This window comes from Rattus norvegicus, chromosome 1 (genome assembly GCF_021556685.1).
Source record: "Rattus norvegicus strain SHRSP/BbbUtx chromosome 1, alternate assembly SHRSP_T2T, whole genome shotgun sequence".
NCBI classification, from domain to species: Eukaryota; Metazoa; Chordata; class Mammalia; order Rodentia; family Muridae; genus Rattus; species Rattus norvegicus.
Genome location: NC_141534.1, coordinates 84,147,080 through 84,171,805, shown reverse-complemented (window position 1 = coordinate 84,171,805; position 24,726 = coordinate 84,147,080). Strand labels below are relative to the sequence as shown.

The 24,726-nt window shown below is 37.4% G+C and overlaps 1 protein-coding gene and 2 pseudogenes across 1 annotated transcript; all 3 read left to right on the top strand.

The window, feature by feature from the left end:
• On the top strand, window positions 1,677-2,543 carry Vom1r-ps63 (vomeronasal 1 receptor pseudogene 63; annotated as a pseudogene).
• On the top strand, window positions 15,176-16,284 carry Vom1r-ps62 (vomeronasal 1 receptor pseudogene 62; annotated as a pseudogene).
• Vom1r54 (vomeronasal 1 receptor 54) lies at window positions 22,883-23,806 on the top strand. Its single transcript, XM_087603166.1, has one exon. It carries the CDS (start codon window positions 22,883-22,885, stop codon window positions 23,804-23,806), a length of 924 nt encoding a protein of 307 aa, XP_087459292.1.
• The last annotated feature ends 920 nt before the right edge of the window (window positions 23,807-24,726 follow it).

Genomic DNA, 24,726 nt, shown 5'->3' with positions numbered 1-24,726 from the left:
TATTGTTTAATAATTTACAATACTACCTCCTAACATTTTACATTATTTAATTTTATTATAGAATTGTGTAAAATTATGCTAAACATATCCATTCAAACCAATGAAAACAATAGCTCACTGTGAGAATAGTGCTAAATTCTGCAATAACGTTAGGCTTTCTACTATATGTTTTGGTTGTTTTGTTGTTTTTGTTTTCTTTTGATTTGCTTTCTGAGACAGAATCTTACTATGCAGTCCTGGCCGGCCTAGGCTCCTTATGCCGTTCAGCTTAGCCTTGAACCCATGGAGATATGTCTGCCTCTGCCTTTCACATGCTGGAATTGAGCTATACCTGGTTGATTATTTTTTTAATGTTAATCCTTAAGTTTATGAATAGTTTTTGACACAAATGTTGGTATTATATGTTTAAGAAGATGAACTTTTATTTTTTAATAGATGTATTTCTTATATTCTTATTCGTGAATGTGTGTGTATGCATATATATGTGTATGTGTTTATGTATATACAGATATTCACACACAAGAAAGCAGTGCAATGGAGCCTGAAAGAGATAGACAATCCCCTGGAGCTGGAATTGTAGGGAGTTTTGAACTTCACAAACTCTGGTTTGGGTATTAAACTTAAATGCTCTGGAAAGAATGAAGTGCTTTAAACACAAAGCCATCTCTCCAGCCATCTCCCTATTTTGATACTGTACATGCTTGTGTATAGATGTGTAATGTTGTTCCTTTGGAAGGCATTTGTAGCATTTTAGTTTGTTTTCCTACCACATACCGCCCAATTATCCAACTCAAGTAAGCGGGATTGGCAACAGCTTTAGGTGATAAGCCATAGTCTTCTAAACACAGACAAGAAGGAAGATACATTTGTGACAGCCTGGTTCCATGCTGTCTTCTCTGCATGCCTACTGACCTTCACAAAGTCTATTATGGAATTTGTGGTTTACTTTCACTTCTTAAATATAAAAGAAGGAGATCCACCTGTGCCTTTTACTATTTTTTCTCTTTGTAAACACTGATGTTTGTTCAAAGGAACCCAGTGAACAGGACTTCTTTATCAGGCCCATAGCAGCAGAGCGCATGGTCAGGGTAATGCCAAGCCAATAAATCTTCCAGTGATTACAGCAAAGCGTTTGTGGCTACACACAATGCTGTCCAAAGTCTCAGTACATCCAAAAAGGCTCTGATTATAATGTTAATATTCACAATAGAATCTGGAAAAGATATTTGTAAATTGAGAGGAGTAACAATACTGGCTTTCTCTGGTGCTATTATAAAACACTATAACCAAAAGCAAGTTAGAGAAGAGAGGATTTGTTTTTCCTTACAGCTCCAGAAACATAGTGTATCATAAGGGAAAATATACCACTAACAGAGAAAATGTGAAGAAAGGAGCAGAAGGAGGGATGATTAAATACACACAAAAAAAAAAAAACCCCAAGAGAATATGGGGCTGGGCTATTCACACTCAGGTCTTCCTCCCAGTGATGGCTATCCTTCAGTAAGGCATCGTCACCTAAAAGGATCATAATATCAAAAACAGTAACAACAACTGTGAAGAGACTATTCAAAGACCATAAGTCTCTGGGGATTTTCTAATTCAATCCACCATGAGTAACAACTTGTATCCATATCTCTCTGACTCAAATAAAGGATGCCCACAGCCTTCTCCTAAAAATGGATGCAGCATTTTACATAAAATTAAACTGGGGACTAAGGTTACTCATTCAGACCACTGCTGGAATCCTTAGCAATTCCTTTCTCTTTCATGTATATAACTTCCCATTTTTCACTACACATGTGATCAGACACACGAATTTGATGGTCAATCAGTTTATCATAACAAACAGCCTGGTTCTTCTCTCTAAATGGATCACACAGACAGTGGCCACTTTGCGTTTGACATCTTTCCTGGGGGATGCTGTGTGCAAATTTATCCTCTGTTTGTAAAGAGTGCCCAGTGTATCTCCCCCACAGAACTAGCTCTGTCTTCACTGACTTTCAGGCCATTAAGCTTCATGCCAACACTTCTGGGTGGCGGATCCTAAGAATTAGAACCTCAAAGTGGATTGACACCTGTTGTTTCCTTTCCTGGATGCTACAGCTCATACTCAATAAATATGTAACCAAGATTCAAATGCCAATTAGAATAGTAAAAATCTGACTACCAAAGGAATCCACAGATACTGTTCTTCCAGCACACCTGACAAATTTGTTTTTTTGATAAGGGGGGTGATTTTATCCCTAAGAAATATTATAGGTCTGGTCCTCATGGCCTGGGCCTGTGGCTCCGTGGTCATTGTCCTATGCAAGCACAAGCAGCAAGTCCACTATGTCCATAACCACAGCCTGTCCCCAAAGCCTGCCTATGAGGACAGAGTCACATGGACTATCCTGATCCCGGAGACTATGTTTCTCTCCGTTTACTCTCTTGCTTCCATCTTATTACTTTAGATAACCCAGACTGAGAATCCAAGTCATTGGCTGATAGTCATGTCTGTGCTGATGTCCTTGGCTTTTCCAACACTCAGTTCCTTTCTGTAGAATTTCAGCAAAACTTGTACCCCTCAGTTCTGTTCTGTCTTTGGGACAAAGAAAATGAGTGGTCCAACTATGGTTTCTCAGTTTTGAGTTTTCTCTAGGACATAGCCACCTTTATATATTTTCCCACCAATATTTATAGGCTTATGTGCTTGTTGTGATGCTTGTTAATTTGTAAAACTTTGGGATTTAATGTTCAATAAAATGACAGTTATTTCTTCAAACTTCCTATTAGATTCCCCAAAAATGAGCATGGTTCTCCTGCCACGGAACCACATAGGCTGACTGCACATCTTTACCTGTCCCTTTATTTTTCCAGATCCAGTCCCCTAATCTCAGGCCCAGTTCAACAGCAAAACACATGTCTAAGCAAGTCCCCATCCCTTGGAGATCCCACAATTATTCTCCTCAGAATCCCCTTCCTTCAACTTGCTGCTTTGTTCCAGCCCCCAACTCCAACAGGCCCTTCTTGATAACACAAAGGCCACTCCTGCCTGAGAAGCAGATACATTGATGAATATTTTCACTTTGTCTGCTCCTCCAGATCCTATTTCTCAGTCTCATGTAGCAAGACACCTGCTTCAGTCTCTCCCCTCTGCCCTATTCCCCAAGATCTTAGCAAGATTATCCTCTCCAACCTTCCTTCCTCCATCCCATCCTATTACTACAGTCTCCAATAGGAGCAGGCATTTCCTGGGAACACAAGAGCTTCCCATGCCAGGAAATTAAGGAAGCTAACTAAAGAAGTTCACCATCTCCTCATCTCCTCAATATCAGTCCCTGTGTCTCATCCCTTGCTTTGCATTAGAACACTTGCTGCAGCTTTCCTGCTGCCAATATCCATATATCCTGTTGATCCCAAGGACCTTCCCTTTCCCTCTTCTACTTTTGCTGTCTCGCAGGCACTAGCTCCAGCAGGAACTTCCTGCCTACCCCAAATGCTGGTAGGCTGACTGGGAGTCTGCCCCTTTCCTTCCATTTCTCCATATCCAAACTCCAAGTCTCATTAAAGAATGTGTAGTACAAGTTTTTCAGGGACAAACTTCTTTCACTCTCTACTCCTATTCCGAGGAGACTAAATAAGCAGATCTTGGTGGAACAAGCTACTTTCTTCCCTTCTGTAAATCTCTTCAGATACCTATTCTATCCCCATTCTAATGTATCAGCTCCCAATAGACAGAATTATATTTTACCTAGAATCCCCAGTATACACATCTATCAGGTCCACAGAAAATTTCCTACTATTCAACACAGCTACCACACTCTCCTAAGAAACATAGAGGAAAAAAGACCAAGGAAAAAGCACCCACCTGACAAAGACCAAACCAGATATTACTATCTAAAATAGTATTCTTCGCAATCACAGACCCAGACACTTAGATGCTAGCAAAAAAAACACAATCAACAACAACCAGGAAAATAGATCCCGACTAGAGCTAGAAACCCTACCACAGCAGCACCTGAAAATAGCAGAAGAACAATTAAAAAATCTCAAAACAGCCTTTATGAATATGCTAGGGGTCCCTAAATAGGGAATTAATAAACACCTTAAAGAAATCCAGGAAAACACAAATAGTGAAAAGATATGAGTAAAACTGTTCAATACCTGAAAATGTAAATAGAATTAATAGAAAACTCAAACTGAGGCAATTCTGGAAATGAAATATTTAGAAATTCCAACAAGTTTAGAGGCATTGGTTTACCAGCACAATGCAACAGATGGAAAAGGAGAATCTCAGGCCTTAAAACATGATAGGAGGGTTGGAGATTTAGCTCAGTGGTAGAGCGCTTGCCTAGCAAGCGCAAGGCCCTGGGCCTGGGTTCGGTCCCCAGCTTTGAAAAAAAATGATAGGAAAAAAATGAATATTTAAGTTTGGAAAAATGTAAACCTAATAAAGTCTCCTGGTAAAAAATAATCTAGAAAATCTGGGACACTATGAAAAGACCAAAGTGAAGAATAATAGAAATAGAGGAAAGAGAAGAAAACTGGGTCAAAGGCACAGAAAGTATGTTCAGTAAAACAATAGAAGAAAATATTTCTAACATAAAATTCCTACGAAGACATGAGAATATAAAATGCCAACTAGAATGGTGCAAGAAAAAAAGAAAGGAAGACCATTTGCCACATAATAACCAGAACATTAAATGTACAGAACAAATAAAGAATATTAAATGCTACAAGGGAAAAAGACCAAGAAACATAAAGCAGACCTATTAGAATTACACCTGACTTATGAATGGAGACTCTAAAACCAGAAGAGGTTGGACAAATGTTCTACATACTCTAAGAGACTACAGAGTAAAGCCTATGTTGATATAATCAGAAAAACATTCAATCACAATAGATGGAACAAAGAAGAAATTCCATGATACAGCAAAATTTGTTTATCTGCAAATATAGCCCTATAGAAGTTAATAGAAGAAAAATATAACCAAGGAGGTTAACTACACCCATGAAAATATAGTAAATGAATAAGGTCAGAAAAAAAATCAAAAGAAAGGAAGCATGCACACACACACACACACACACACATACACACACACACACACACACACACACTTATATAAACACCAGCAAAAATAACATAAAAGACATTAACAATCATTGATTATTTTTATATCATTGAAATTAATCCCCCCAGAGAAGGAACAGATTGACAGAATGGATGCAAAAACAAGATAAATCATACTTCATCTAAAAACATACCTCAACATCAACATTAGATGTCACTACAAGGTAAAGGATTGAACAACAGAGCAAGAAAAATATAATCTAGAGAAATAGACTTTGAAACAGAACAAATCAAAACAGATAAGGAAGGACATTTCATACTCATCAAAGAAAAAATTAACCAAGATGACATTTTAATTCATAATATCTATGCCATGAATGCAAAGATTTGCAACTTGATACTTTTTATTACATTTCAAATGTTATTCCCTTTCTGCCACCCTAACATCAACCCCTCCCATCCTCACTGCCTGATATTCCTCTGCACTGTGGAGTCAAACATTGGCAGCCACAAGGGCTTCTCCTCCCATTGTTGCCCAACAAGGCCACCCTCTGCTACATATGCAGCTAGAGCCATGGGTCTGTCCATGTGTACTCTTGAATAGTTTAGTAACCTGGGAACTCTGATTGGTTGGTATTGTTCTTCTTATGGGGTTGCAAATCCTTTCAGTTCCTTCAATCCTTTCTCAGCCTCCTCCAATGGGGACCCCATTCTCAGTACAATGATTGACTGAAAATATTCCTCTCTGTTTGTCATGCTCTGCCAAAGCCTCTCAGGACACAGCTGTATCAGGCTCCTGTCAGCATGTACTTCTTGGCATCAGAAACATTGTTTGGGTTGGGTGGCTGTCTAAATATGGACCAAACCATCAGGTGAGGCAGGTTCTGAATAGCCATTCCTTCTATCTCTGCTCCTATGAATATTTTTGTTCCCCCTACTAAGAAGGAATGAAGTTTCTCAACTTTGGTTGTCCTTCTTCTTGAGCTTCATGTGGTCTGTAGATTATATGCTGGGTAATCCAAGCTTTTGGGCTAATATCCACTTATCAATGAGTGCATGTCATGTGTGGGGTTTTTGACTGAGTTGGCACACTCAGGATGACATTTTATAGTTCCATCCATTTGCCTACAAATTTCATGAAGTCATTTTTTTTAATAGCAGAGTAGTACTCCATTGCGTAGATGTACATTTTCTATATTCATTCTTCTATTGAAGGACATCTCAGTCCTTCCCACCTTCTGGCTATTATAAATAAGGCTACTGTGAACACAAGGGAATATGTGACCATGTTATACATCAGAGCATATTTTATGGTATATACTTAGGAGTAGTACAGCTGGGTCCTCAGATAGTACTATGTCCATTTTCTGAGGAACGTCGAGACTGATTTCTAGAGTTGTTATACAAGCTTGTGAACCCACCAACAATGGGGAAGTGTTCCTATTTTTCCACATCTTCAACAGCATTGCTACAAATGAGTGTTTTTGTCTAAGCCACTCTGAAAGTTGTGAGGTGGAATCGTAGGGTTGTTTTGATTTGCATTTCCCTGATGACTAAGGATATAGAACATTTCTTTAGGTGCTTCTCATCCATTCGATATTCCTGATCTGATAATTCTTTGTTTAGCTCTATACCACGTTTTAATAGGGTTATTTGATTCTCTGGAGACTAACTTCTAGACTTCTTTGAGTATATTGTATATTAGCCCTCTGTTGAATGTAGGATTGGTAAATATCTTTAACCAATCTGTTGGTGGCCACTTTGTCCTAATGATAGTGTCCTTTGCCTTACAAAAGCTTTGTAATTTTATGAGGTCCCATTTGTCAATTCTTGATCTTACAGCATAAGCTATTGGTGTTCTATTCAGGAAATTTTGTCCAGTGCTCCTGTGTTTGAGGATCTTTGCAACTTTTTCTTCTATTAGTTTGAGTGTCTCTGGTTTTATGTGACGGGCCTTGATCCACTTGGACTTGAGGTTTGTACAGAGCAATACCAACGGATCGATTTGCATTCTTCTACATGTTGACCTCCAGTTGAACCAGCATCATTTGTTGAAAATGCTACCTTTTTTCCAATGGATGGTTTTAGCTCCTTTGTCAAAGATCAAGTGATCATAGGTGTGTGGGTTCATTTATAAGTCTTCAATTTTATTCCATTGATTTACCTGCCTGCCTCTGTATCAGTATGATACAGATTTTATCACTATTGCTCTGTAATAGAGCTTGAGGTCAGGGATGGTGATTCCCCCAGAAGTTCTTTTATTGTTGAGGATAGTTTTTGCTATCCTGGGTTTTTTCTTACTCCAAATGAATTTTCCAATTGCTTTTTCTAACTCTGTGAAGAATTGAGGTGGAGTTTTGATGGGGATTCAATTGAATCTGTAGCTTGCTTTTGTGAAGAGGGCCGTTTATACAATATTAATCCTGCCAATCCATGAGCATGGGATATTTTTCCATCTTCTGAGATCTTCTATTTTGTTCTTCAGAGAATTCAAGTTCTTGTCATACAGATCTTTCACTTGCTTGTTTAGACTCACACCAGGACATTTTATATTATTGGTGACTATTGTGAAGGGTGTCATTTCCCTAATTTCTTTCTCAGTTTGTTACTCATCCTTTGAGTAGAGGAAGACCATTGATTGATTTTTTTTTTAGTTAATTTTATATCTAGCCACTTTGCTGAACTTATTTATCAGGCTTAGTAATTCTCTGGTGGAACTTTTGGGGCCACTTAAGTATACTATCATATCATCTGCAAATAGTGATATTTTGACTTCTTTCTTTCTTTCTTTCTTTCTTTCTTTCTTTCTTTCCTCCTTCCTTCCTTCCTTCCTTTCCTTCTCTTTCTTTCTTTCTTTCTTTCTTTCTTTCTTTCTTTCTTTCTTTCCTCCTTCCTTCCTTCCTTTCCTTCTCTTTCTTTCTTTCTTTCTTTCTTTCTTTCTTTCTTTCTTTCTTTCTTTCCTCCTTCCTTCCTTCCTTCCTTCCTTCCTTCCTTCCTTTCCTTCTCTTTCTCTTTCTCTTTCTTTCTTTCTTTCTTTCTTTCTTTCTTTCTTTCTTTCTTTCTTTCTTTCTTTCTCTCTAATTTGCATCCTTTTGACCTTCATTTGTTGCCTGATTGCTCTGCCTAGGGCTTTGTGCACTTGATTGAATAAGTAGGGAGAGGGTGTGCAACCTTGTCTAGTCACTGATTTTAGTGGGATTGCTTCAAGTTTCTCTCCATTTAGTTTGATGTTGGCAATGGTTTGCTGTATGTTGACTTTACTATGTTTAGGAATGGTCTTGAATTCCTGATATTTCCAAGAATTTTAACATGAATGAGTGTTGAATTTTGTCACGTGTCATCTCAGAATCTAATGAGATGATGCATTTTGTTTTAAGTTTGCTTATATAGTGGATTACATTGCTGAAATTCTGTATATTGAACAATCCCTGCATTCCTGGGATGAAGCCTACTTGATCTTGTTGAATGATCATTTGATGTGTTCTTGGATTCGGTTTGCAAGAATTTTATTGAGTATTTTTACATTGATATTCATAATGGAAACTCGTCTGAAATTCTCTTTCTTTGTTGGGTATTTGTGTGGTTTCGGTATAAGAGTAATTGTGGCTTCATAGAAGGAATTGGGAAGTTATCCTTCCTTTCAATTTTTTGAATAGTTTGGACAGTATTGGTATTAGGTTTTCTATGAAGGTCTGATAGAACTCTCTACTAAATACATCTTGCCCTGGGATTTTTTTGGTTGGGAGACTTTTAAAAAATGCTTTTATTTGTTTAGGAGTTATGGTATTGTTCAGATAGCTTATCTGATCCTGATTTAAATTTGGAGCCTGGTATCTGTCAAGAAAATTGTCCATTTCATCCAGATTTTCCAGTTTTGTTGAATATAGGCTTTTGTAGTAGGATCTGATAATTTTTTGAATTTCCCTGGTTTCTATTAAGTTTGCCTTTTCATTTCTGATTTTTTTGATTTGGATACTCTCTCCTTGCCCTCTGATTAGTCGGGCTAAGGGTTTATGTATCTTGCTGATTTTCTCAAAGAACCAGCTGCTGGTTTTGTTGAATCTTTGAACAGTTATCATTCTTTCTGATTGGTTGATTTCTGCCCTGTGTTTGAATATTTCCTGCCATCTACTCCTCTTCCATGTACTTGCTTTTTTTTGTTCTACAGCTTTTATGTATGCTGTCAATATGCTTGTGTATGATCTCCCCAGTTTCTTTTTTGGGGCACTCAGAGCTATGAGTTTTCCTCTTAGCACTGCTTTCATTGTGTCCCATAAGTTTGGATATGTTGAGCCTTCATTTTCATTAAATTCTAAATTATCTTCGATCTATTCTTTATTTCTTTTTTGATCAAGTTATCATTGAGTAGAGCATTGTTCAATTTCTATGTGTATGTGGGCTTTCTCTGGTTTTTGTTGTTATTGAAGACCAGCCCTTGGTCCATGGTGATCTGATAGGATGCATGAGATTATTTCAATCTTCTTGTATCTGCTAAGGCCTGTTTTGTGACTAAGTATAAGGTCAGGTTTGGAAAAGGAATCATGAGGTGCTGAGAAGAAGGTATACTCTTTTGTTTTGGGATGAAATATTCTTAAATATCTATTAAATCTGTTTGATTCATAACTTCTCTTTGTTTCTCTATGTGTCTGTTTAGTTTCTGTTTCCATGATCTGTCCATTGATGAGAATAGGGTGCTGAAATCTCCTACTATTACTGTGTGAGGTGCAATGGGTCGTTGAGCTTTGGTAAGTTTTCTTTTATGAATGTATATGCCCTTGCATTTGGAGTATATGTATTCAGGATTGAGAGTTCATCTCGGTTGATTTTTTTTCTTTGATGATTATGAAGTGTACTTCCTGTTCTTTTTTGATAACTTTTAGTTAAAAGTCGATATTATTCAATATTAGAATGGCTACTCCAGCTTTTTTCTTGTAATCATTTGCTTGGAAAATTGTTTTCCAGTCTATTACTATGAGATAATATCTGTCTTTGTCTGTGAGGTGTGTTTCCTCCATGCAGCAAAATGTGGGGTCCTCTTTACATATCCAGTCTGTTAGTTTATGTCTTTTTATTGGGCAATTGAGTCAATTGATATTGAGAGATATTAAGGAATATTGATTGTCACTTCTTGTAATTTTAATTGTTAGAGTTGGAATTACATTTGTGTGTCTCTCTTTTGGTTTCATTTCAAGGCGATTATATTCTTGTTTTCTGTATGGTATAGTTTCTCTCCTTGTGTTGTAGTTTTCCATCTATTATCCTTTGTAGGTCTGGGTTTGTAGAAAGATATTATGTAAATTTGTTTTTGTCATGGAATATCTTTGTTTCTCCATTTACGGTAATTGAGAGTTTTGCTGGATACAGTAGCTTGGGCTAGTATTTCTCTTCTCTTAGGGTCTGTATGACATCTGTCCAGGATCTTCTGGCTTTCATAGTCTCTGGTGAGAAATTTGGTACAATTCTTATAGGTGTGCCTTTATATGTTGCTTGACCTTTTCCCCACTGCTTTTAATATTCTTTCTTTGTTTTTTTTTTATTTGGTGTTTTAACTATTATGTACCGGGAGGAATTTTTCTTTTGATCCAATATATTTGGAATTCTGTAGAGTAGAGGGTAGTCTCTTACTTCTCAGTAGTGTCCACACTTCTGAGGGTCCAACTCTCTTCCCCACAGGATTTGGGCACAGGAAGCTGTTTGACTAGTTCATTTCAGTCCTGGGTGCAGACCAGAACTGCAGGTACTGGCAGCTGACTGTTCCTATGTTTCTGTGTCGAGAGGCACTGTGCAGTTTCCCCTTTGACTAGGGATGTAGGCATGGGTGTGCAGAAATGCAGAAGTGGCAGTCTCTCCTGCAGTCTCAAGATGTCTGCACTACTGGGTGTTCAGTTCTATTCCCCTCGGGATTTGGGTGCAGGGAACGGTGGGATGGTATCAGTTCAGTTCTGGGTAGGACTAAGGACTTTTAACTTTTCCTTAGGTACTTCTCAGTCATTTGAAATTCCTCTGTTGTGAATTCTTGGTTTAGTTCTATACCTCATTTTTATTAGGTTGTTTGGTTTTTTGGTTGTCAGCTTCTTGAACTCTTCATATATTTTGGATATTAGTCCTTTATTGAATGTGGGGTTACTGAAGATTTTCCCCACTCTGTAGGTTGCTGATTTTTCTTCTTGACTATGTCCTTCGCCTTCCAGAAGCTTTCCAGTTTCATGAGGTTCCATTTATTAATTCTTGATCTTAGAGCATGAACCATTGGAGTTCTGTTTAGGAAAATTCCCTCTGTGTCAAAGAATTCAAGGATAGTTTCCATTTTCTCTTCTATTAGATTGAGTGTGCATGGTTTTATGTTTAGGTCCTTGATCTACTAGGGGGTAAGCTTTGTAAAAGGTAATAAATACAGGCCTATTTTCATTTTTCTACTTAAAGAAAGCTAGTTAGACCAGCACCATTAATTGAAGAGGTTTTCTTTTTTCCATTTTATATTCTTGGCTTCTTTGTCAAAGAACAATTGTACATAAGTGTATGGTTTTATTTCTGTACCTTCAACTCTATTTCATTGACCAACCTGTTTGCCAGAAAGAAAAATGGAAAAAGGTCTTCCAAGCAAATGGTCCTAAGAAACAAGCTGGAGTAGCCATCCTAATATCCAATAAAATAGAATTTCAACCAAAATTTCAATTGTGGTGAGAAAGGACACTTAATATTGATCAAAGGGAAAATCCACCAAAAAAAAGTCTCAGCTCTGAACATCTATGCCCCAAATGCAAGGGTACCCACATCCATAAAAGAAATTCTACTAAAGCTCAAAACACATTGAACCCCACACAATAATAGTAGGAGACATCAACCCACTCTCACAAATGGGCAGCTCATGGAAACAGAAACTAAAAAGAAACAGAGTGAAACTAATAGAGGTTATGAATCAAATGGATTTAATAGATATCTAAAGAATATTACACACTAAAACAAAAGAATACACCTTCTTCTTAGCACCTCAGGGTACCGTATCAAAAATAATAGATCATATTATTGGTTACAAAACAAACCTAAACAGATGCAAGAAGACTGAAATAATCCCAATGCATCCTTTCAGTCCACCAGGGCCTAAGAGTGGTCTTCAATAACAGCAAAACCAACAGAAAGCCCATATACATGTGGAAATTGAATAACTCTCTATTCAATAATAACTTGGTCAGGGAAGAAATAAAAATAGAAATAAAAACTTCCTGGAATTTAATGAAAATATTGATACATCATATTGTGTCATGAAACACAATAAAAGCAGTGCTAAGAGGAAAATTCATAACACTAAATGCACTGGTAAAGAAACTGGAGAGATCTTACACTAGCAACTTAACAGCACACCTGAGAGCAGTAGAACAAAAATAAGGAAACTCACCTGAGATCAGTAGGTGGCAGGTAATAATCAAACTAGGGATGAAATCAACCAAGGAGAAACAAAGAGAACTATACAATGAATCATCAAAAAGAAAAGGAGCTGGTTCTTTGAGAAAATCAACAAGATAGATAAAGCCTTAATCAGACTAACAAGAGGGCACAGAGTATCCAAATTAACAGAATCAGAAATGAAAAGGAAGACATAATGACAGAATCTGAGGACATTATAAAAATCATCAGATCCTACTACAAAAGGCTATACTCAACAAAACTTTAAAATCTACATGAAATGGATGGTTTCCTAGACAGATACCACATAACAAAGTTAAATCAAGAGCAGGTAAATTATGTCAACAGGCCCATATTCCAAAAGGAAATAGAAGTCATGAAAAACAAAAACAAAAACAAAAACAAAAAAACCTCTTAACCAAAAAAAAATGCCTTGGGCCACATGGATTTAGTTCACAGTCTACCAGACCTTCAAGGAAGACCTAATACCAATATTACTCAAATTATTCCATAAAATAGAAACAGAAGGAACATTATCTAAGTCATTCTATGAAGCCACAATTACTCTGATACCTAAACCACATAAGGACTCAAGCAAAAAGAGAACTTCAGACCTATCTAACTTATGAATATCAATGCCAGAATTCTCAATAAAATTCTTGCAAACTAAATCCAAGAGCACATCAAAACCATCATTCACCACAATCAAGTAGGATTCATCCCAGGTATGTAAGGTTGGTCCAATATATGAAAATCTGTTAAGGTAATCCAGTATATAAACAAACTCAAATAAAAAAGTCAGATGCTCATCACCTGAGATGCAGAAAAAGCATTTGACAAAATGCAACACCCCCTCATGTTAAAAGTTTTGAAGAGATCAGGAATGCAAGGCCCATACCTAAACATAAAAAAAGCAATAGGCAGCAAACCAAAGGCAATATGAAATTAAATGGAAAGATACTTGAAGCAATCCCACTAGAATTGGGGACAGGACAAGGGTTCCCACTCTCCCCATATCTATTCAATACAGCACTCTACATACTAGCTAGAACAATAAGACAACAAAAACAGATGAAGGTGATAAAAATTGGCAAAGAAAAAATGAAGGTATCACTATTTGAAGATGATATAATAGTATACACAAGCGACCACAAAAATTCTACCAGGGAATGTCTCCAGTTGCTAAACAACTTCAGGAAAGTGGCTGGATATAAAATTAACTCAAATAAATCAGTAGCCTTCCTTTATACAAATGATAAACCCGCTGACAAAGAAATTAGGGAAACAACTCCCCTGGCAATAGCCACAAATAATATCTTAGGGTAACTCTAACCAAACAGATGAAAGATCTATAAATTATTAACTTCAAGTTTCTCAAGACACTAATAAAGAAAATCTCAGAAAATAGAGAGATCTCCCATTCTCATATAGTCACAGAATTAACATAGTAAAAATGGTCATCCTACCAAAGACAATCTACAGATTCAGTGCAATCTCCATCAAAATCTCCATCAAAATCCAAACATAATACTTCAAAGACATGGAAAAAGCAATTCTCAAATTTATCTGGAAAAGCAAAGAACCCAGGATTGTTAAAAAAATTTAACAATAAAACAACAGCTGGTGTAATCCCTGCCCATGACCACAAACTCTACCTTGGAGCAATTGTTATAAAAACTACATGGTAGTAAAATTCATTTTTTTTTACTATATCTCATTCTTCATTATTTGTCTCAGCCTCTTGTTTGACATATTTAACCTTTCCATTCATCTTGTTCACAAGTTTTTGTGTCTCTTGGGACAGTTTTTTAACCTCTTTTTTTTTCAGGTTGTTTGTACGTTTCTTTAAATAGCTGAATTACAGGATGGATTAAGTCTTTGTTTACATTACTACACTCAATTCTTTCAGAAAACTTACAAGAATCTATTGGAAAATAATTTAGGAAAAGCACTAGAGAATCTGTGAAGACTGGATATGAATCTACAAACATTTCGCACTCCCACAATATTAACCCATCATATTTTATATTATGATATTGTATCTTGGTGGATTATAAACCTTGAGATAAAATGGACTTTTAGACTTATTGACTTCTTTTTCAGTAAAATTGGCACTTAGGCTCACACATATGTATGTGGTTGATTGTCATGTGGGAGACACACCAATAGTAAGTGCAAGTGAAGATTTGCATCCCCATTTTTGAGGATGCAGGATTATAGTTATGCATCGCTATTGTCATTGCAATAATACAATGTTTAGACACTCTGGAAAGAAATCTATCAGGAGCTTCTACTACTATTATATCTCAGACTACACACACACATACACTTACCCACATCACTACCACCACCCCAACTACCACCACCACCACCACACCACACCATACTAAACTGTACTATAATCTATGTTTTTTCACCCACAGGAAGAAGACTAGTTCATCACTGTGAGAGATATATTTACCAAAAACTGCTATGAGCCTGAGTCATTTCTACCTGCTATCTGTAGCACTCCGGTGATAATGCAGCAGAGCAATCCTCCTTCATGTACTAAGCAATGCACGCTGCTTCATTTGTTTTTATAAACTATAGTTAATTATTGATGATTCTCCTCTCCATCTCTGCACTCCCCCTTGCACCGGTCTATCTCCAACAGCTGCTCTTCAGCTCTGACTTTACTTGTGTGTTTTATTGGCCCAACCCACTTCTTCAGTACTTCTTTTCACGTTCTTGAGATTATCTCTCTAATGTTAAGCCCTATATAAACAACAGCATAAACATATAGTAAAAGTTAAGACCTGAAAATATAAGAGAGCATGCAGGTTTTTTTTCTTCCTGAATCTTGGCCACATTTTCCATATTCACTGGGAAAAGATGGGCACCTAAAGACCAGATTTTAAAACATCTGACTTTAGCCAATTTCTTGGTCATTATCTCAAGAATAACACCTCACATAATGGTAGAGCTGGAGTTGCAGTGTCTTTGGGATGATCTCTTATGTAAACATACTCTCTACAGAAATCAAGAGTCCCAGGGTGTTTCCCTGCACAGCACCTGCCTCTTGAGTTCCATCCAAGCAATCACAATCAGCTACAGACACTCAGTTAGATGAAGTTTTCACACTCAGCCTCCCAGTACATATTTAGGTTCTGTTCTCTAAACCGGTTTGTGCATCTTCTTCTAAACATAAGGATAGTTATACAAGTAATTGGTTCTCAAAATAACAAAAATTTAACTAAGAAAATCAAGTTGAGGAAGTGTTCAACATTAGCTTTTGGCAAAATCATAACTCTGATAAATCTTTCATTCCTTTGTTTCATTGATGTTCTGTGTTCGAGTCTCAAGGTTTGGGCCAATGTCTTCATGGGAAACATTCTCTATAGGCACAAGAGTCAGATCCGATACAGACACTTTTCTCAGCATTCTCACAAAGTCTTTCTTGAAGAAAGAGCCACAAAAACCATCTTGATTCTTGTGTGCACCTTTATCTTCTCCTACGAAATGTCCCTCATACTGGGTATCTATTCAACAATATTTGACAAAATCAACAAATTTACATTCCTTAGACACATACTTCCCAATATTTTGCCCTTTATTCTTATTACTGATAAAATCTTCTCTGAAGAACCATTCTCCCTGCTATAGGGAAAGGCAATTTACATGGTCATTTGTGTGCTATGGTAAATTTAAATATTCTTCCTCCATTACTGATCATCAGACTCACCCATGACCAGATGTTATTAAGCAGTGGGACACGTTGTTTCTCTTTCTGCTATTTATCTCTGAGGCTTAAGAAGAATGACATATTTAAGTCATGCAATAAAGGACAAGTGACACATGGCAAAATTTGTTTTTCCATAGAGGCGCCTGCATGGCAACATCGGAAGTAAACTCACTCATATCTGGTACACCTATGAGGAGCATGAAATCACATTCCAAGAATAAATTAATGTTTTTGAAGACATTGAATTCAAAAGATTCTCATCTTGTTTTCATAGGATTTTCTGAAAAAACACACAGAGTTCACCTTGAATTAGTCCATTCATAGACTGTATTCAAACATAAGCCCCCCTTTTAGTTTTGAATGGCAGGATATTCATAGTAATCTTGATTTTAAATATTTTAGTAAGTTTATTTGTCCTTTGATATGCAAGTATCTTATAAGAAATCAAACTATAATATTAGAACTGTAAAAGCAGTCTGTGTTATACTTTGCCACCCAAAACAGAGATCCAAAATATGTGTGGAACTATTAGCTAAATTGTTATATATTAATATTCTTATATTAATGAGAAAAGTCTAAAGGATACCAAGAAAAGTTACTTATATGATTAGTAGTTCTGGTGTCTGGTAAAACAATGCCCATATTTGCCTTCTAATAGAAATACAAATTTTATAATGTCTTACGCAAAATAGGAAGTGATTTATATCCCAAAGAAAAATTAAATACAGTTCTTTCTTCAGATAATGAACAAATCTATTATGGTCCCAAGGTTCAGTAATTAGTAAAGTATCTCTCCCTTGGTACATAGAGCCTTAATTTGGCCCCTGGTGGTCAGATTTGAATTCTGATGATACGATCCACATGTCACAATGTCCTATAACTGTAGGTTTGCTTTCTTTCTAGTGACTTACTCTGTTTCCTTGGCCTCCAGCCATGTCCTTGATTGCTAAGTGATGAAAGAGTATAGGGAATATCCATCATGTTTCAGTGGGTCCATCTGCAATAACAGATGCATACCTTCCCCAATCTACTTCTGAACCAGTAAAACTAGGGAAAGTTATTGCATCAGCTTGCTCACTTCCTTCTGAGGTAAAGTCACAGAAGGTGGAGTGTGCATGAGTTTGAGTTTCTTCTTGAAAATAAAACTGCAACATTAGCAGAATCTGAAATGATATTTAAGTGTATGAATTAAACATTAAAGATGAAATAAAACAGCCAGTTCCATAAGTATTAATAGATTGATGAATAGCTAGATCATGAATCCTTCCCTATAACATTAGGTGAGTCATCAATAAAATAAGTATCTCCATGAAAATTGGGAGAAAGTTGGATAATTTTTAGAGTCAGTTTTTTTCATGTCATTCATTTTTCCAAAGAACTAATTCTTCCAAAGATTCTTTGTATTGTTCTCGTTACTTTTCTTTTTTAAAATTAATTTTATTTTTCTTGGATAATTTATATATTTGCATTTCAAATGTTATTCATCTTTTCCCCTGTCCCATATCCCCTCCTTCCTCCACCTGCTTCTCTGAGGATGTTACCAATTCCACCCATCTATTCTAACCTCATTGTCCTGGCATTACCCTACATTGGTGAAACTAAACTTCAGAGGATCAAGGGCATTTCCTTCCATTGATGCTGGACAATGCCATTTTGTGCCACATATATGGCTGGAGCCATGGGTCCCTCCATGTTTATTCGTTAGTTGGTGGTTTAGTTCCTCGGAGCTCTGATGGGGTCTGGTTGGTTGATACTCTTGTTCTTCCTATGGAGTTGCAGACCCCTTCCAGTCCTTAGATCTTTTATCTAACTGCTCCATTTGGTCCTCTTGTTCAGTCCAATGGTTAGCTGCAACCATCCTCATCTGTATCAGTATGGCTCTAGCAGAACCTCTCAGGAAACAACCATACCTGGCTCCTGTCAGCAAGCACTTCTTGGCATCAGCAATAGTGACTGGGTTTGGGTCACTGCATATGGGATGGATCCCAGATGGGATAGTCTCTGGATGACCTTTTCTTCAGTCCTTGCTCTACTCTTTGTCCCTGTGATTCCTCCTGTGAGTATTTTGTTCTCCCTTCTAAGGAGGAATGAGGCACTCACATTTTTCTCTTCCTTCTTCTTAGGCCTCATATGGTCTGTGAATTCTTTCTTAAGTATTCCAAGCTTTGGGACCGAAAATGATTAATCAGTGAGTGCATGCCATGTGTGTTCTTTTGTGACTGGGTTACCTCACTCAGGATGATATTTTCTAGTTCCATCCATTTGTCCAAGAGTTTAATGTAGACATTGTTTTTAATAGCTGAGGAGCAGTACATTGCACAAATGTTCCACATGTTCTGTATTTATTTTTCTGTTGAAGGACATCTGGGTTTTTTTAAGCTTCCACCTATTATACTTAAGGCTCTGTAAACATAGTGGAGCATGTGTCCTTCTTATATGTTAAAGCATCTTTTGGTTATATGCCCAGGAACTAATCTCACTTTAATTCTAAAATTACATTAATTGATTGCTTGGCTTGTAACTGAGATTCTATGTGTGCATGTATGCGTGTCTGTACACATGCGAGTGTTCCTGTGTGTTTCAGTGTGTGGGTGTGCCTGTTGCACACACGTGTACACCTACAGTATGACTGATGGCCGAAGAACAGTGTGACGAGTCTTTTTTTTTCTATCCAACTCTAAGTAACAGAGGATAAAACTCAAGTAATGGGGCTTGGCAGCAGTCCTTTTAACTACTAAGCCATTTCTCTGTCCCTCATCTCTTATTGATGTCTTACATACACTATGAGTAACATGCAAAACACACTAAAAACTATGACTGACAGTTATTCCAAATTAACTTCTGAGAGTCAGATCATAACTTCCCTTCATCTAAGAACACATGTCAGACCCAAAAGCTCACCCCTACCCTCCGAACCAGTTTTCTCCATTTTAGTGATGTATGGTATAAACTTCTCATGAGGACTGACAGAAAAATCACACATGACAAGTGAAGCCCACAAGGTGGCAAGATTCACAGCCAAGACTATTCCCAATCCATAGACCTCAGTGCTCTCATATACCTCAACAATTCCACCTGGTGTTTTCAGCACTCTCAGATGGTGGTTTTCTCTGTATCGCCTGCCAGGGCCTGATCTGTCACTAATATCTGTAACTGCTTTCAGGAATTTGAACACGGTGCAGCTGTTTCTCTGAGAGGATTTCTAATCCCCATGCAGACACTTTCACTGCAATACAGGGTAAAATGAAAATCACTTACCAGCAGGATGACCACAGGGTGTGACTAGTATTTATTTCAGGGATGAAATGCCCTCCTGTCTCATGTTCTTCCTGTGACTTAGATGGCTACTGCCCCTCTGAACATAGCTTGGTAAGCTGCCCCCTTCTTTACTGATAGATTTTTTTCTGTAAAAATCTTTAAGGCTAAGTATGAACATACAAAACTTTTTTAAAAGATAGGCTCTAAGCATTGCCAAGCATTAGCCAGGAACTATTGGGTTTAGGTCATCTACTTTGCTCAGCTTAAAAGTATACCACGATTTTAGGGAAATTTTTATCTTATGGGAACTTGCTGTTCTTAGCTGGATGTATGCTGAGCATTTCTGTAACATCCATAAATCCAAACATCCCCTGCTCCTTTCTTACTGCTCTGGTAAACAAGATGAAACTTATGACACAACTGATCCCATTGAAATGGGATGATGATGAAAGATGTAAAGACATCTTTTCAAAAATGTATTAATAATGTCAATGAAAATTCCCTCAGAGATTTGCAGAATTCTGGGGGACATAGAACTACAATCCATAGATATATTACCCGTGGATCTATCATGTGACCAAATTGATAAAGCCTTGAGAGAAACTGTCTCAAAAGGTTTATGCATGTGTTTGAAGTATTTAAGCTTTTAGCATTTCCTCCTCTTAACCTTCCTGTAATTTTATCTAGATTTTAGTGTTTCCCAAACTTTAATATGAGCTATGTAATGTTTTTTCTAATACAATACAATTAATTTTGAAACAAATTTTTGTTACAAAAAGAGAGAGAATTCTTCTTTTGGTGAATCCTATTTTAATTTTTAGGAAAATCATTATCGTTTAGATGAGTGTTCTTCTATCACTGAGTTAGGTGGGAATTGTTTATTTTGAGAGAGATTCTAAGAATGTGACCCTGCAAGCCTTGAAACACCCTGTGTAGATCAGGCCAGCCTTGAACTGGTGGATACCTGATGCCTCTGCCTCAGGAATGCTAGAAATAAAGGTGGATTCCCCACACATGGTCATTTCTTTAATAATAAAGTATACATACTTAACATCATATTGTACCATATAATTAATGCATATTAAATTTCATGGATTCATTTGATTCTACTTTAAATAATGCCACTGGAAAACCTAACTCCTGTAATTTTGTCTCATACACACACAAAAGATAAACTTACTATACATAGGGGACCATGAAAACTTAGTGTAGATTAGTTCTGCTGTCAAAAATGATCTTGATTTCCCCACTATTTGATTCATACTCCTCCTTAAAGGCCATTTTCTTGACTTTGCTTTTGTCATGCAGTTTTTGTTAGAGTTTTTTTCTCTGAAAAGGAGTATTGAACCCTGGGCCTGTGCATTCTAAGTAAGTGTTCTGTTACTGAAAAACAGTCCAGCCTTGGGTGTTCCTGAACAGTAGCAAATTTAGAGTCATATATATTAATTTCTTTTAATACACTTGAAGTCTTTGCCATTAGGATTCCTCTGTGCTAAGTTTTCATCCAGGTTCCATCCATACATGTATACTGCTCTTCGTGTCTCCTTTTGTTTCTGTGAACAGAGGGAATAAATTTATTCCTTATGTATACAGGTGGCCCACACAAGTATTCTGAGCATTCTGGAGGTAGAGTTTAAGATTCCTCAGTAGCTTGGGGCCTAGGCAATGGAGCAGCTTCTGATCTCAGGATCCAAAAACCAAAATTGAAGGCATTTTAAAGCTATGTATGTATATTAAACATATAGTACATGTAACATATACTTGTTAAATAACTTACAATAATATCTCTTAACATTTTACCTGTATTTAATTTTATTATTGCATTGTGTAAAATTGTGCTGAAACAAATCTACTTAAACTCAATGTAAACAATAACTCACTGCTAGATTAGTACCAAATTCTGGGATAAGGTTTGGCTTGCTACTGTATGATTTGGTGGTTTTCTTGTTTTTGTTTTCTTCGGATTTGCTTTATGAGACAGGGTGTCACTACCCAGTCCTGGATGGACTGGGCTCCTTATATTGATCAGGATAGCCTTGAACTCATGGAGATATGTCTGCCTGTGCATCTCATATGTGAGAATTGAGCTTTACCTAGCTGGTTATATTTTTAATGTTAATCCTTAGGCTTATGAATTATTTTTGATGCAAATGTTGGTATTATATGTTTATAAAAATGAACTTCTTTAATTTTTTCCAGATGTATTTCTTATATTTGTATTCATATATGTGTGTGTATTTATGTTTGTGTGTGTTTGCATGCATAGGCAGGTACTTGTACACCTGAATGCAGTGCCCATGGAGCCTGAAAGAGATAGATAAACCCCTGCAGCTGGAATTGCTGGGAGTTGTGAACTGCACAAACTATGTTTTAGGTATTAAGCTTAAATCCTCTGAGAAGAATGAAGTGCTCTTAAACACCAAGTCATCTCTCCAGTTGTCCCCCTGTTTTGACAATGTACATGCTTGTGTATAGATATGCAATGTTGTTCATTTGGAAGGCATTTGTAGCATTATAGTTTGTTCTCCTACCACATACATCCCAAGGATCCAACACAGGTAATCAGGCTTGGCAAGAACTTTAGGTGCTATGACACAGGACTAAACACAAACAAGAAGGAAGATACATTTGTGACAGCCTGGTTCCATGCTGTCTTCTCTGAATGGTTACTGACCTTCACAAATGCTATTTTTTGAATTTGTGGTTTACTTTTACTTCTTAAAGATAAAGGAATAGAGATCTATCTGTGCCATATACTATGTTTCTCTTTGGAAACACTGCTGTTTGCTCAAAGGAACTCAGTCCACAGGGTTTCTTTATCAGGTCCACAGTGGCAGAGCACACCGTAAGGGTAAAACCAAGCCAATGAGTCTTCTAGTGATTAGAGTGAAACACTTTGAGTGTGTGACTACAAGCATTGCTGTTCATAATGACATTACATCCAAAATGTCTCTGGTCATAATGTTGATATTCACAATAGAATCCGGTTTTGATAGAAAAGACATTTGTAAATTGGGGGGAATAAACAATACTGGCTTTCTGTGGTGCTATGATAAAACACTATAACCAAAGCAAATAAGAGAAGAGAGAATTTGCTTTTGCTTATGGCTCCAGAATCTATCATGAGGGGGAATGTACCACAAGCAGTCAGAGAAACATTGGAGAAAAGAACAGGAGGATGGATGATTAAACAAGCAAGAAAAACAACAGAATGTGGGACCAGGCTATCCTCAGGGCTTCCTCCTTTGCTCCCAGTGATGGCCATCCTCCAGTAAGTCGTCATCTCCTAAAGAATCATAACATCATAAACAGTGCTACCAACTGTGAGGAAATTAGTCAAATACCATAAGTCTCTGGGAATTTTCTCATTCAGTCATCTATAAGTAACAACCCACCTCCATATTTCTCTGATTCAAAGGAAGGAAGCTCAGAGCCTTCTCATAAAAATGGATACAGTTGTTTATACAGACTTAAACTGGGGAATAATGTTCCTCATTCAGACCACTGCTGGAATCCTAGGCAATTCCTTTCTCTTTCATATGTATAACTTCCCATTTTTCACTACACAAATGGTGAGACCCACAAACTTGATTATCAATCAGCTCATCATATCAAACCACCTGGTCCTTCTCTCCAAATGGATCCCTCAGACAGTGACCACTTTGGGGTTGACATCTTTCCTGGAAGATGCTGGGTGCAAATTATTTGTTCTCTGTTTGTACAGAGTGGCCAGAGGTGTCTCCCTCAGTACCACGTCCCTCCTCAGAGGCTTTCAGGCCATTAAGCTTCACCCCAATACTTCTGAGTGGCTGAGTCTTAGAATTAGATCCTCAAAGTGGATTGGCACCTGCTGTTTCCTTTGCTGGATGCTGCAGCTCATGCTCAATATACATGTAACCATTATTGCAAATGCCCCACAGAATACGAAAAACCTGACTTCCAAAGGAATCCAGAGATACTGTTACTCCACCACCCCTCAGAGATTTGTTTTTGTATTACTAGCAATGATAATAGCCCTAAGTGATACAATATGTCTGGTCATCAGGGCCTTGGCCAGTGGCTCCATGGTCCTTGTCCTACGCAAGCATAAGCAGCAAGTCCAGTACATCCATAGACACAGCCTGTCCCCAAAGCCTGCACATGAGAAGAGAGCCACACGGACTATCCAGATCCTAGTGACCATGTTTCTCTCCTTTTACCCTGTAGCTGCCATCTTATCACTGTGCATAACAAAGACTGTGAATCCAAGCCATTGGCTGATTACCATGTCTGTGTTGATTTCCCTGGCCTTCCCAACACTCAGTCCCTTTGTGCTGAATTTCACCAAAACTTGTTTCCCTCCGTTCTGTTCTTTTGGTCAAAAAAAATGAATCGCCCAACTATGGCCTCTGAGTTTTGTATTTTCTCCAGGATATGTCCAATTTTATATAATTTGCCATCAATATTAATAAGCATATATGCTTTTATCATGCTTGCTAATATGCAAAACTTTGGAATTTAGTATCAATAATCAGGATGGTTATTTCTTCACACTGCTCATTACATTCCCAAAAAATGAACATGGTTCTTCTGCCAAGAAACTATGTAGGTTGACATGGAGCGACACCACGACATTCTTCTCAAAGCAGTTTATTCAGGAACCTTTCTTTCTGCATGCAAGCAGCAATCTCTCTTTTCTTCCCTTCCTCCTCTCCAGCCCCCAAGCACACTCCCTTATATCCTCCCTGATCTCTGCCTCCTCAGGCCAGACGGCATAGTCTCAGTTTTTAGGTCCATGTCACATGGCCTGATCTTGTGCCGTGGTGCGCCTGTGCAGCTCTCACAATGGACATGGCTAGTTTCAGGTGTGTGAGGAAGACAGGTGCTAGTCATGAGACTTAACTGTAGTCCCAGGCGCCATCTTGGGACTGCTGCCACACCTGCTTCCCACATCCTTTGTGACTGTATAGCTCAGAATGTCTCCCTACATTAATCTACGTCTTTTTATTGGGGAATTGAGTCCATTGATGTTGATTGATATTAAGGAATAGTGATTGTTGCTTCCTGTCATATTTGTATTTGGATGTGACATTATGTTTGTGTGCTTGTCTTCTTTTTTTTTTTTTTTTTTTTTTCCAAGACGATTAGTTTCTTGCTTTTTCTAGGGTGTTTTGTGCTTTCCCATTTATTATCCTTTGTAGGGCTGGATTTGTAGAAAGTTTTTGTTTAAATTCTGTTTTGTCATGGAATATTTTGGTTTCTCCATCTATGTTTATTGAGAGTTTTGCTGGATACAGTAACCTGGGCTGGC

Excerpts from the sequence above, each read along its gene's own strand:
- Vom1r54 (XM_087603166.1), top strand. The coding sequence starts at position 22,883 with ATGGATACAGTTGTTTATACAGACTTAAACTGGGGAATAATGTTCCTC.